The sequence below is a fragment of the Gambusia affinis genome, linkage group LG05 (assembly GCF_019740435.1).
Source record: "Gambusia affinis linkage group LG05, SWU_Gaff_1.0, whole genome shotgun sequence".
Lineage (NCBI taxonomy): Eukaryota > Metazoa > Chordata > Actinopteri > Cyprinodontiformes > Poeciliidae > Gambusia > Gambusia affinis.
This window is the reverse complement of record NC_057872.1, coordinates 10,660,853-10,674,231: the sequence shown is the minus strand read 5'-3', so window position 1 is coordinate 10,674,231 and position 13,379 is coordinate 10,660,853. Positions and strand designations below refer to the sequence as shown.

At 37.9% G+C, this 13,379-nt stretch overlaps 1 protein-coding gene across 1 annotated transcript in view; it reads left to right on the top strand.

The window, feature by feature from the left end:
- LOC122831282 (A disintegrin and metalloproteinase with thrombospondin motifs 16) overlaps positions 1-13,379 on the top strand; it is a 50,646-nt gene that overhangs the window by 17,065 nt on the left and 20,202 nt on the right. The window contains exons 8-14 of the mRNA XM_044117364.1: positions 2,741-2,846; positions 3,293-3,430; positions 6,105-6,258; positions 9,800-9,895; positions 11,379-11,527; positions 12,891-13,063; positions 13,179-13,309. Coding sequence (XP_043973299.1) covers positions 2,741-2,846; positions 3,293-3,430; positions 6,105-6,258; positions 9,800-9,895; positions 11,379-11,527; positions 12,891-13,063; positions 13,179-13,309 — 947 coding nt within the window. The remainder of the gene's footprint in view (positions 1-2,740; positions 2,847-3,292; positions 3,431-6,104; positions 6,259-9,799; positions 9,896-11,378; positions 11,528-12,890; positions 13,064-13,178; positions 13,310-13,379) is intronic.

Below are 13,379 nucleotides of genomic sequence, written 5' to 3'. Positions count from 1 at the left end.
TGCATGTCGTCCTCCCTCTCCTTCCCCCTTTCCTGTCAGCCTACTTTCATATAAGGGACACTAGAGCCCACAAAAGACCCCCTGGTGGGGAAAAAAAAAACATTTCCTGCTAATCTGAGAAGCCAGGTAAGAAAAGCTAAGGTGGCAATAGTAACACTTGAGGAGCTGCAAAGATTCAAAATTCTGCCAGGTAGGACAACTATTCATCATGTACAAATCTAGTCTCCATGAAAAAGTGGCAGGACGAAAGCCACTGTTTATACAAACCCATAAGAAGTTACATTTGACCTAAATCAAATAAAAAATAATCTTATTGTAATAAAATAATTAGCATTTCAGATTTTAATGTGAAGCAAAAGTGAAAAAACAAATCACGGGCTATGTCTAGCTGACTGTACTTTTAAAATAATCACAAACATACACAGCATAGTATGGTGTCACACAAGCCTACTATTACAAATCTGCTCTGATGTGTTCTGCCAGGATGCTCCTGTTCCCTCTCAGTCTGTGACCTGGCATCGTACTTTCCAAACCACATGGTAACAATTTGCTGGCTTGGAAGGATTAAACGTATGGTTTTCCACTAGACATAATGAAAGATATTATGCTAATCACAACCTCCAAAAATGTGCTTGGGACTGTCTCTTTAGACACACCTTTCAAATCAAAGTTCCACAATAACCAAAGGAAAAAAAACATTGAGGAGAGAATTAGTGAATAAGTGAGCAAGTCAACATTTTTCTCAGATCAGATGGAAACTGGAGGATATCTGCGCTGTACCCAGAGACTGAACAGCTGATTCTGGCATCTTTGCAATGATTCAAGCTTGTTCTGCAACTACATCTTACCCCATGCATTTGGTAATGATTACATGTTTATTACAGCCTCCAGAGGTGGATCATTGGAGTAACATTGTTGGATCAGTTTTGACCCCCATTTCAAGTTGGGACCTTACAGCTGATCGAGAGACATAATAGATACAGAACTGAAATGAAGAGGGAACTGTTAGTCTTCCTTGCTGTCAGAAATACAAAGAAAATGTAATCTTACTGTTGAAATCCTTTTTATAAAACTTCAAGACAGGACTAAGGGTCGTCTTTGCAGTCTTGGACTAAAACAGTGTGCATAGTAGAAGTCAACCTTTGCTACATCACTGACTCAGGGAGTCATAGCCCCACATCGGCTGGCTTGTAGAAGTGCATTTCAGCTTTGCAGTTTGAAGGAGTGGTGTGGAGATTATGTAGGATTTTGTGAACAACCAGCTGCAGGATTTAAAAGCGTAAACAAACCCCATAAATCCTTTTCAATTGGAAGAGTAAGCAGAAAAGATATAATTTAAGTCTTAAGCATTTCCTCGGGCAATTAAAAGATTGCTGGACTGAGTTTTACCATTATTATTATTAGTAAAGGGAGATTTCTGTTGCATATTTTAAGCCTGATTCTGACCTCAGTGCAGTAAACACCTCCTCAAACGGTTTACCTATTGCTTCGGTTTTTGCTGTGAAGGCCTTATAAATGTGATTGTGTGTGTAGGTGTCTGTTTATTGTCAATCAAAAAAAGTTTGTGCTGCCTGATTCTCAAGGGTGCAAGATAACATGGCCCCAAATAAAAGTACTCTTCATATAACAAAGTTTGTGTAGCCAATACATCACTTTCCCTCAATGTTTTCAACCATATTTCAAAAGCAATATATAATACATGACCTGCTCCTTTCCTGACATTGACATAGACTAAATCGCAGTTCTCACAGTCAATGTGCCTAGTTATGTTAAATATCATTACTCATATTGGATATATACATGATGACATTACTTTTGGGGTTTTGCACTATGTGGCAAATGGCTCTAAGTCATAAATTAAGTAAACCATGAGGCTATATCTCCATGAAACACTGAGAGAAAAACAGTTAGGGGGCCCCCATATGCATTATCCTGTTTGATTCACAGCCAGGCAAATATGTGTCTGCCAGGAAAGCGAGACGGAGGGAGAGTGGACAGAGACAAGCACAAAGGCAGTTTAATAGAGAATGAGAGATATAAGAAAGGGGTTGATTTTTTTTTTTTTTTTTAAGTGGAGTAAAAAGTAGCATAGGGATTTGCAAAGTTAAGCATATGGGAGGGATTGTTGCTAAGCAATGTCCTTGTTTGATTTTCTTACGCATACAGTTCATAGGCAGTAGAAATTAGTGTAAGATTTTGTTTTGCAATTGTGGAGTTCATCTTTCTTCAAGAATTGAGCTAAGTAACACAGTTTGTCAATTAGGGATGTTTGGATCTGGATTTTTTAATTTGTCCATAAAGACAGATCAACGCTATAGGCCTGCAGAGTCCCAGTTCCAAGAAAATAAAAATCTTATTCAGTTTTTACATTTGGTAAAATATCACATTACATTCCTGCAGCTAATTCAATCTCTTTCACCGTGAAGACAGATAAACACTTAAACAGATTTGTGAAACCAACAGTATAGTATATATAACCTCTCATAGTTTTGTAAACCATGAACCTGTAAAAAGACTGAGATTTTTTGAGAATTTGCCTCAGTGACGTCACAAACAACATAATAGATTTTGTAAATTGAGCTTAGTCAAGAACTCCTTAACTCAACTGGAATCATTTTCTGATACTTGGGATGAGATGAAGACATTCCTATTGTCAAATGCTATTGTATTTAAAGATTACATTAGATGATAATAACATAATGCGGATTAAAAAAAATTAACTGCTTTAATTCCTTTGCAGGCTTTGCTCCAATCAGTGGGATGTGCAGCAAGTACCGCAGTTGTACCGTTAATGAGGACACTGGCCTGGGTCTGGCCTTCACCATTGCACATGAATCAGGACACAAGTAAGAACTACTATTACGTCTGCAGATTAAATTATTTCAAAAACTGGAAAAATGTATATATCATTAGCTGAAGTAAAATTACCTCATTGTTCTTGTTTTGAATACAATGACAAGGAAAGGACTAGTGGTAATATGAAAAAAGCCATTTGAAAAACATTGATAATGAATAAAATATATCAACAAATATTTGACGTTAATGACATTTCTCACTTACTGTAAATGGCTGTATTTGTGTTTTCTCAGGCATAGTAAATTCTTATTCTACATCCCTCTATGATTTGCATCAAAAAACTAAAAGCATTCTTTTTGTTTGCTCTTTGCTGTTGCAACATTGCGAATATCTTCTACTGACCAACAACAGTAGCATTTTCCTGTTCCACATTGTCCTAGTATAGAGCACAGATGTTTCTATAAGGAAATATTTTGTGCACTTGTCATTTTTTCAGCTTTGGAATGGTCCATGATGGTGAGGGCAACGTTTGTAAAAAGTCAGAGGGCAACATTATGTCTCCAACATTAGCCGGTCACAATGGTATCTTCTCTTGGTCTCCTTGCAGTCGTCAGTATCTCAGTCGCTTTCTGAAGTAAGTAGCTCTGCTCTTTAATGCAACTGATATATGTAAGAAGTTCTTAACATTAAAATGTACACTTAAAGGTTTGTTTCTTTGTTAGAGGCTTTGTAATTTTCCAAAACATAGTAGTGCTATGTACTATGACACTGCATTGGTCTAAGGTCATATTAAACTTGGAATAAACACTCATTTGAGTTATGCATCATTGACTGAGTACATTTTGTAAAGAAAAAAATATTTTCAATCCTCCAACTGGACATCCACTCATCTAATAGCTATTAGACGAGCTGGATTGTTGCATCTGATTCAGCTGAAATACACAATTAAGCTGGCATAGCAACTATATGAACTAATGCGTTGACAGTCTTCGCTTGTGATGTTTTACAGAAAGAATATTTATTATGTGTTGAGCTATGTGTGTTTTTGTGCAGTGACTGCATTTCCAGGCAAACGGGCTGCTCACCAAAGCAGGAACACAACCACCACTGACATAGCGTCCATATGTCTGGCGGTGTTTCTGCGTCTGTCGGGGTGTGTGTGCGGGTGTGAATGTTTGTGTGCTTGAAACTAGATAGCTCCGAGGCAGTGCCCTGCACTAAATTTACCAGTGTGTTAACTGAACTGTCAGGTCTCCCTTCTTTGAGTGGTGGAGACAGACAGTGTATTTCTTTGCTGAGTTATTAGAGCTGGAGTGACCTCAACCTTGTTAGGCCTGTCAGCCTTATATTAAACTCCCATCACCCATTCAAGCCACGTGCAAATGAACCCTAACATCACCGAATACCCAGGATCTTCTTCCTGTATAACTCCTGAATTGCTCAACATTTTCCTGTACAGAAAGTTGTGATATATAAATATTTCTGGGATATATGTGTCTCTTTGAGTTTTGTAAGACTTCTTAATGTTTTTTTTTTTGTTGTTGTTGTTTTTTCCTTCCTGTGCTATGGAAGTAACCACAGAGACATCTTAAATCTATGTTTCATTAGTCTGCTGCTATGGAGGTCTGAGCAAGTCTGGAGATTTAATTAAAGTCTGTCATGTCACGAATTGTCAGAGGCTAATATGAAAACCTGTATGTTCCTTCACACATTAGTGCAGTAGAAATTCCTGTTTAACAAAGAAACAGGTGTTCAATACAACATAGGTGTCTATATAAGTACAGTGTCTTTTAAAGGTATTTATTTGCCTTTAATGTACATTCATCCAAAAACAATGTTTGTCAAAGGTGTTTTTTGGTGCACTTATTTTTGATCCTCTGCTTAATAGTTTTATTTCCAAATTTCACTGGAGTTATGTATAGCTGGAAGACTTTTGGAGCGTGTCAATACCAGTTTTGCACAAATGTATATGTTTTTATCTTCTTCACATGATACGAGTGCTAAAAAGCAAAAAAAAAAAAAAAAAAAAAGATCTCATAGATTTTCAATTAGATTTAGGTCTGGATTGTTCAAATCACATAAATAGCTCATCGGTTACTGACTCAGTTAAGTAATTGGTGTTCATACAAACCTTCTGGCTGCTTTTGGCTCTACAAAGCTAATGCACCAGTGTTCATCAGTGTTCCCTGTGGTGGTTCTGTGGTTGGAAGTTGTTGTCGAGACCTTTCAGGCTCTTTTATTTGCCATTTAACAAGACATTGTTCACATCTTGCTTCCTGCGCCAGCAAATTGTGCCTTGTGTGAAAGGCTCAGTCATTTCCCTCAGGCAGAGATGAGTCAAAAGATCTGTGGAGAATGTTAAAAAAAGAAAGGATCTTTTTCAGTATTCTTCTCTATGTTCCACATAATGTGTTCCAGTGTTCTTAAAGCTGAAAGTTTGGGACAAACATTTTATTTTGAGGATCATGTGGAGCCATTGATGAATATGAAAATGTGATTTTTGTCATGAGGTCCTTTTAAAATAACATTTTGCGGGATATTTTGTCTGTATAAATGAATTAATTTCTTCATGTCTGTCCGTGGTTATTATGTAATCTATTTTTCATGATCCCTTTTAATTGAACATCACAGAATATCAAATGTGGGGAGCAGTCATTGTTCTCTGGAGACACTCAAAGCCCTGAAATAACCTCATGTAGGAAAACACGCACACACGCCATCACACAATGATTCTGTTAAAGCAATCAGGACCACTCACTAACAATATTCCAACATATTTTTGCCTTTTCAACCTCTTTCCACCATATTTCTGCATTAGCTTCCCCGGACAGCTGTGTTTGAGCTGTAAAACATCCCTTTATAGAAACCATTGATATCAGTTAACATTGGAAACCAGTCTGGTCGTGGAAGAATATGAGCGATATAAGCAAAGAGTTTTTATGTCTCTCATAATTGAGTGTCTGATGCATTAAAATGGTCTCTAAGGTTTGGCAGCATGTTATGTTACGATGGCAACATTCTTACAGTTGCCCCTGGTGTTAGGAGGAGTTGAACAATTTGCTGCTTGATGTAGTGGCTCCTCTTTAAAGCCGCTTAACTGTCATGTATCCGCATGGACCCCTTGACTGACATGAAAGGGTTTTGTGGGTTGTAGTGTGTATCTTGTCTTACATATTTTTTTTTTCTTGTCTCATCATACTGCACTCTTATTTTCACTTTTTTTTTTTTTTGCTTAGTTTCTTCCACTCTCCCTTATCTCATATACCCTCGCTTACTTTCTCTGTGTTTTCCCATTTTCCAACAACTAGCACTGCCCAGGCTTTCTGCCTGTCAGACGAGCCCAAAGCAGTCAAGGAATACCGGTACCCAGAAAAGTTGCCAGGCGAACTGTACGATGCAGATACACAGTGCAAATGGCAGTTTGGAGAGAAGGCCAAACTCTGCACCCTGGATTTCAAGAAGGTAAAATCCATTTTGTGTACACCTAATGTGCTTGACGTCATTACCTAATCTGTGATTCCTCAGTACATTTTTGGCAACGCACCTCAGGGGCACGAAAGAAAAGTTTCAATGTTGCGTGTTTCAGGAAACACAAAGAAGTTGAGGGGAGATGGGATGAATTAGGCAGACGGAGAAGAGGTAAAAAGGAGATGAAAGACAAGTGGCTAGGATTACATGTCCTCATGGCTATAAACACTTACGCTTTGACTTTAATATCTCTAACACACAGGCAGTCACACGCACACACACACACACACATACACTCACAATGAAAACAGTAAGATGCTCCCCTTACTCTGTGGGGAAGATGACTAAATGTCCTCTGGAACATTGCCAGTGGGAATCTCTTTTTGTTGCTCTCCCATTGTGCCACTTCTGCTGATGTTGCTATTTAACTGACCTTGGCACATATTCAATAAATTACCATTTTTGATTTTACTATGTAGTTAATAATAATTTCTGCATCTGTCTAAAACCAGCTTTCTCAAAAGAAAACTGGTTGTAGACCATTTTCACCCTTCTCTGTTGAGGGAGAGGTGTAGGTTGACACTTCCTACTACCAAAACAGCGGCGTTATTCTTATTTAATAACTGAGTGCTGAATAATCATAAAAGTTTGCCATAAATCCCATTGTGACCTTTGCAACTAGGAAATCACCTTTATGCATTTTTGGGGAAAACAACGTGCATCATGTCCTGCTTTAATAAAAATTCAATAGATGAGAGAGGACTTTTAACTATATAGCAGTCTTGAAGTGGTTACAAAGCTGTTTTAATGCTTTTTTCAGTCCTTCACAGTGATGAAAAACATGAAATAGGGATGAGCTTTTTTCAGGAGTGGCTGGTCTATGCAAAGGACTTCAGAAGTACATCAATGACTCATCCATGGCTCAAACAAGTACAGCATCTGAAGCACTGCAGACCTCACTTGCCTCTGTTAAAATAAGTATTCATGTTTCAGCAATGAGAAATGAGTCTGGGGGGAAAAAAACAGTTTTTCACAGAAGAAGTAAAAATTACTGCTGAACAAAAAGAACACACAAGCCCGTTTCACCTTTGCCAAAAACATTTTGATGATTCCAGAGACATTTTTGGAAAATATTCTAAAAATATATATATTGTAATGGAAAGTATGCATCACATTAAATCTTGCAAAAAAGCTTACACATTTAAGAAAAAGATCATCATATTGACCATTAAAAATGATAAATGGAATTGAGTCATATAGCACTTCTGTAGTTACACAGAGCCATTAAAGTGCTTTACACTAGAACCACAAACCTGCCCTCATCTTATGCTGAGAAGCAGATTGATGGGCAAATCAAGATTAACTGGGTTTCAACAGAGGATCAATAACATATGAAAAGTGCAACTTTCCAATTGCAAAAGAGCTAAATGGTGGTTGTAGAGTGTAATGTCGTAAATAATGCAGCTTCCAATTTTTGCTCTCTAGACACACAGAAAACACCAACGGATGTCTGACCATTGGTTTGACACCTTAAACTCAAGCACACATGAGCTGGGCAGCATAATAATCTGATGTACACCAGCAAGTCTAACTCTGAACATACAAAACATAGTAAGGGGTTGGAGTGGCTTGAAGGCTGTATGTTGGACTTTTTATAAAATTATGTACCAATTCCCACAAACTCTTGATTGGATAAAGAGCTGTGGATGATGGAAGTCTAGCCAACATTCCTCAAATCCTTCCGAAGCAACCTTTGTTTTGTGCCAGGGTGCATTATCTTCCTGGAAAAGGTCACGGCCATCAGGGAATACAGAAGGGTGTAGATGGTCTTCAACAATGTTTAGGCAAGAGGTAGATGTCAGAGTTCACGGATTGATCAGGACAAGAATCAGGGTTTTCCAGTAAACCATCACCCTCATTAGCTTTTCACCTCCACAAGTCTATTTTCTTCCCATGTCACATCACTGTGTCATGTGTTCCCCAGGTAACCAATGTCCACATATCATAATATACTTGATATTTAGTTTTCATCAGACTATGCAATCTTCTATTACTCTGATAAGATGCCCATTGTTGGGTCTTTTGATGATTGATGAGATTAATTTGCAATATATGCTCTTGAACCTTTTATGCCACATAAGGAGGAGACAAATAATACCTTTCATGGGGTATGTGGGTAAATATTGAAGGGTTCCCCAAACAAAACTCCCTGTAGTTGTTTTGTCTTTCTTTCTCAGATTGTGTCAAACTTAATCTATCATGTAGACCTGTCTCTGTGTCCTCATTCAATCACTGGACCTGTCTGTAAGTTTTGTGGCCTGAAAAATCTTGAGCAAGCAAAACAGCTGGACTAATATGAGTTGGGATGAATTCCATGGTGGCTCTTGGCAGCAACAAGCTAAGGCCAAGGTGCTTGTCAACATCTGCAGAAAGTTGTCAAAATCTGATACAGTCATTCAGACAGTAACAAAGTGGACATGTTAAAAAGTAGCAGGCTTGATTTCTCAGGCAATATTGGCAAGAAAAAGCCACCTGTTGATCCCATCTGAATCTTTTGGACAATGCAGAGCCATGACATCATGAAGGTTTTGTCGAAGCGCAACTCTGTTATTTTTATGTTCCGTGGAGATTTCTTTTTAGATTTCCTTTTTATTTACAGAATGCATTTTCTTTTTTGGCTGGGAGGGACAATACTCACGTACAGTGTATAGGCTTGTTAAACCTTAATCAGCTAAAAGCTGACTAAGGTTTAACAAATCAATTTCTTTTTTGCATTAAGCAATTTCTGTTACACATTAAGGATCAGAAGATTTGTATGTATTTCTCAAGATTAGGATTGATTCAAGATCAATCCCTGAACTTTTGCCCATCAAGTTAAATAGAAAGCGGCTCAGAAAATCAGCAGGATTTGGTAATTAATAAGATAAATAAAAGCGTCATAAATCAAGCTCAGATCTATTCACAAGTCAATTTTTAATAAGTTTAATCATACAAACAAGAGAGTCTAAGACTCCAACTCATTCAATGAGACAGCATCACATTTCAGAGTTTAACAATAGACAAAGTTATAAATAATTTAGATTTTCTTTGGAGCATAACTCTTCAGTGTCATAAAAAACAGACATTTTAGAGTTTCTGAGAGAGTACTTGTGTGAAATAACAAGGTATGACTATATCTATGGGTATTGCAAGGACATTTTGTTCCTAGAGTTCTAGCAGAAAGAAAAATGTGTTCTTGTGGGTGAAAGGTCAGTTCTGAAGTGTTCACATGGACTACCCTGCTGCTATCGTTGCTACAGAAGCATAAATATTTAGAAGATACATGATTGCAGCAGAGCCACAGCTTGCCAAATGATAATATATTCACACAATCTCTATTTTAGTAAGCATTTATCAACATGCTTTAAAAGCACCCAGGGGGGAAAATATCATAATAATGAATTATCGTTCCTCCAGGTGCTAGCTTTGTTTAACACTGTTGGGTGGAGAAACCTGAACATCCCATCTCTGTTCTTTTTCTGTAATGTTGTTTCAGGACATCTGCAAGGCTCTCTGGTGCCATCGCGTTGGGAGGAAATGTGAAACCAAATTCATGCCAGCTGCTGAAGGTTCTGCCTGTGGCCCCAATATGGTGACTGAAAATGCTTAGTCTGTTTGCATGGGCGTAAGGGTGAATTCAGTCATGCTTTAAAAGGTCTTTTCACTATAAAAATACATCAAATGACCGCAATAAAAAAAAAAAACAGTTTTGATTCATTCATCTTGAAAAGACACAGAGCACAGCTATCAAGTTTTTTGAAAAGATAACAAAAAAAGGCATTTTTCTACGCGTTGACCCAAAACGAACTTGCATTTGACACACGTTTGGGAAAACTCAATTTTTATCAAATCAGGTTAGCTTTTTTCTCTTTCATTCTACTTTTTTTTTTTGCTGGGATCAATCCATTGTTCCATGGCAACATCTTACTAAATAAATCGGCAAACAAAAGGCGCCAAACAAGAGCCTCTAAGACACACTGCCTTGTGATTTGTGTAAAAAAAGAAAGGAAAAAAAAAGAAATCATACAATAGCAAAACACCAATCAAAGGAGAACATAAAAAGTGACGGTTTTAAAGTTCTCCACTCAGAAATAATAGACTGATTCAGGAGTAAATTTTCCTTTTGTGACAAGACTTTTTTTTTTTTCTTTTGTTAGTGTGCTGCTTAACATTATGAACTGTGCTGCGTTCAGTCGGGGGTAAAGCTTGTAAAAAGCGATGTCTCATACAGAGACAAACACATTCCTTCTCCAAAGGATACCGCAGACCCCTGAGTCAGTAAATTTCAGGAGACAAAAAGCAACAATAATTTACACTGTGGGCAGCCTGCATCTATACTATAATAAAAGCCTAAATTTATTGAGTGTTTTACTGTTATATGGTGCTAATACGTCTACGGAGTCTTGCTATTTAAAGACAAAAGCCCTGAACTAAGGGACACTACACTTATATTCTAGGGTGAACTTTTTAATTCACTTAGATAGTGACGGAAGATTAAATCATTGCTTTGAACAGAAAAACCACCCATACTTTTCTTTATCTGAAGGAGCAGCTGGTTTGTAGCTTCTGCTGGAGACATATCCCACTGGTTCCTTAAATATGCCTTAATTGTGCCTCTTCCTTTCATGACTAAGTGAAGCCCAAGACTCCCTGTCCTGACAGCCCATCATCTGTGTTTGCTCATAGTTTTAGACTTGAAATTTTAATCCTGCTCTTTCCCCTCACAATGCAATTAAGTGAACACAAACAATGACAGTCTTGCATAGGAATCCATGGCACTTAGCTGTAGGGAAAAACCTGTGGGGGGAAATCAGCTGTTCTAGTGATTAGTGAAACCATGAGAATATTTTCAGAGGCTTGTCTGTGTGTGTGTGTGCATGTGTGTTCATATTTTAGGACATTTAAAGAGAAGTTCTGCAAGTTTTATAACCCAACAATTTGGTAATTATTTGCATATTGTGCAACAAATTTATAGTTGCATTACACAACCTTCCAAGTTGGATGTTCCATCACCATAAGAAACTTTTCGATTCCCTAACTTCTGTTTTTTGTTTTTATGTCTCCGTCGTCTTCAGTGGTGCCGTAGAGGTCACTGTGTAAAGCAGGGCGATGAAGGCCCCAGACCTCAGCATGGGCATTGGTCAGAGTGGTCATCATGGTCTACATGCTCTCGAAGCTGCGAAAGTGGTGTGACCTATCGAGACAGGCAGTGTAACAACCCCAGGTAAAGCAAATCCCTGGTTTTGGTCTCTAATTTAAGACAATGCTGTATTCTCACTACCTCTGTCATACTTTTGCGTGCCAATAGAATTTATAAGGCTTATGAGACATGTAACTTTAAAAAGATAAAAATATTTGACCATTGAATTTATCTGATTTATCTGCTTCAGCTATCTCAAATGTTTTAGAGGTTTTTCAATGTTTTCTCATCTTTTCGTTTGTTTTGATGTCTTGTGTAGTGCGCGCGTTGTGAGGCTCGAGTTGGCGCGCAACACGTAACCGACAGCATCCAGTTTAGGATTTACAAAATAAAAGCTCCTCCAGACTCAATACATAGAACGGACATATTTAATTATTTCTTGCGTGGCCCGGTACCAGTTGGTCCATGGACTGGTACCGGTCCGCGGCCCGGTGGTTGGGGACCACTGGTATAGATGACTGAAGTTGATGTCATGGCTAACAATGTGATAAACTAAGTTAATCTTGCCTCACCATATTACAGAGACGTAAAATTGATTGAATAGCTTTAGCACGGGAATAACATTATCTCAACATTAACCTTTTTGTGACTTTCCTGACTTGTAAGGCTTAGCATTGTTTTGGTTTCCTTCCTATTGATGGCTCAATATCCATAGTTTAGGACCAAGAACATATTGATATATGTTATTAAAATAGTAAAGCTCATTCACAAATGTTTCATTGCTTATTGATTCACCCATTCCCTTACTTATCCATCAACTACATAATTAATTGCACTGCAGTCAGTCAGTGAGCCCACTCACAAATGTCACAACCCAGTCTTTATCAGGCATAGATCCCGATAATTAGTAAGCTCATTTTGACTGAGAATGATGGCAAGAAAGAAATTGAAAGGACAGAAACCTGATGAAAGATACACAAAGACAAGCCTCAAGAATAAGCCAGACAGGCAACAAAAGGTACGTCTACAGAGAGGGGATTAAGAAAATAAAGGAATTAATGTTAAGATATGAAATAAAAGAATTTGGGATTGAGTTATAGTATAGATAAGCAAAAATGTGAATTGAAAGACGCATAGAGAGTGTAATTATACCTTGGAAGGGATTTTTGGAAATGTAGCCTCAGGATATACACCTGTGATAGAAGCCTCAACAAAGGCACTCTCACAGACATTCATGCACAGATGGAGATATACTCTCATGTACTAGTCACTACAGGACAATGAAATCCAGTGTGGTTTGTGAAATTCCTAAGTTCAGCTTACTGTGCACATCACAAGCATCTTAAGGATTTTTCTCTTCAGGACTATGCCAAACGTGTGATCAGAAATAATTTACTAGGGATGGAAACCTTGGCTACATACCATGTGTTTTCACTTGTCTTTACAGACCTACCAACGGCGGGAAGTTCTGTGATGGCTCCACTAGATCATACAAACTTTGCAACACTGTGGATTGTCCAACCAACACTGCTGATTACAGAGCAAAACAGTGTGCTGAATTTAACAGCAAGCAGTTCAGAGGATGGTACTACACCTGGAGACCGTACACTAGAGTGGACGGTGAGACTCTTACTTTTCCCCATTTTTGTTTAACTTAAGGAAATATTAGATGTGCCAACAAAAACACGTTGTGTATTTTTGTCATCCTGTGGTTATTCTATCTGTTTTCTTCTAGATCAAGACATATGCAAGCTTTACTGCCTTGCTGAGGGCTACGATTTCTTCTTTGCCCTGGCCAGCAAAGTTAGGGATGGGACACTTTGTTCAAAGGATAGTTCCAATGTCTGTATTGATGGGTTGTGTGAGGTAATGCTGTTTTAATGTTAAAGCAGAAATTACATTTTCACTTTTTACAGTTGGTTTAGTATTTCTTTCT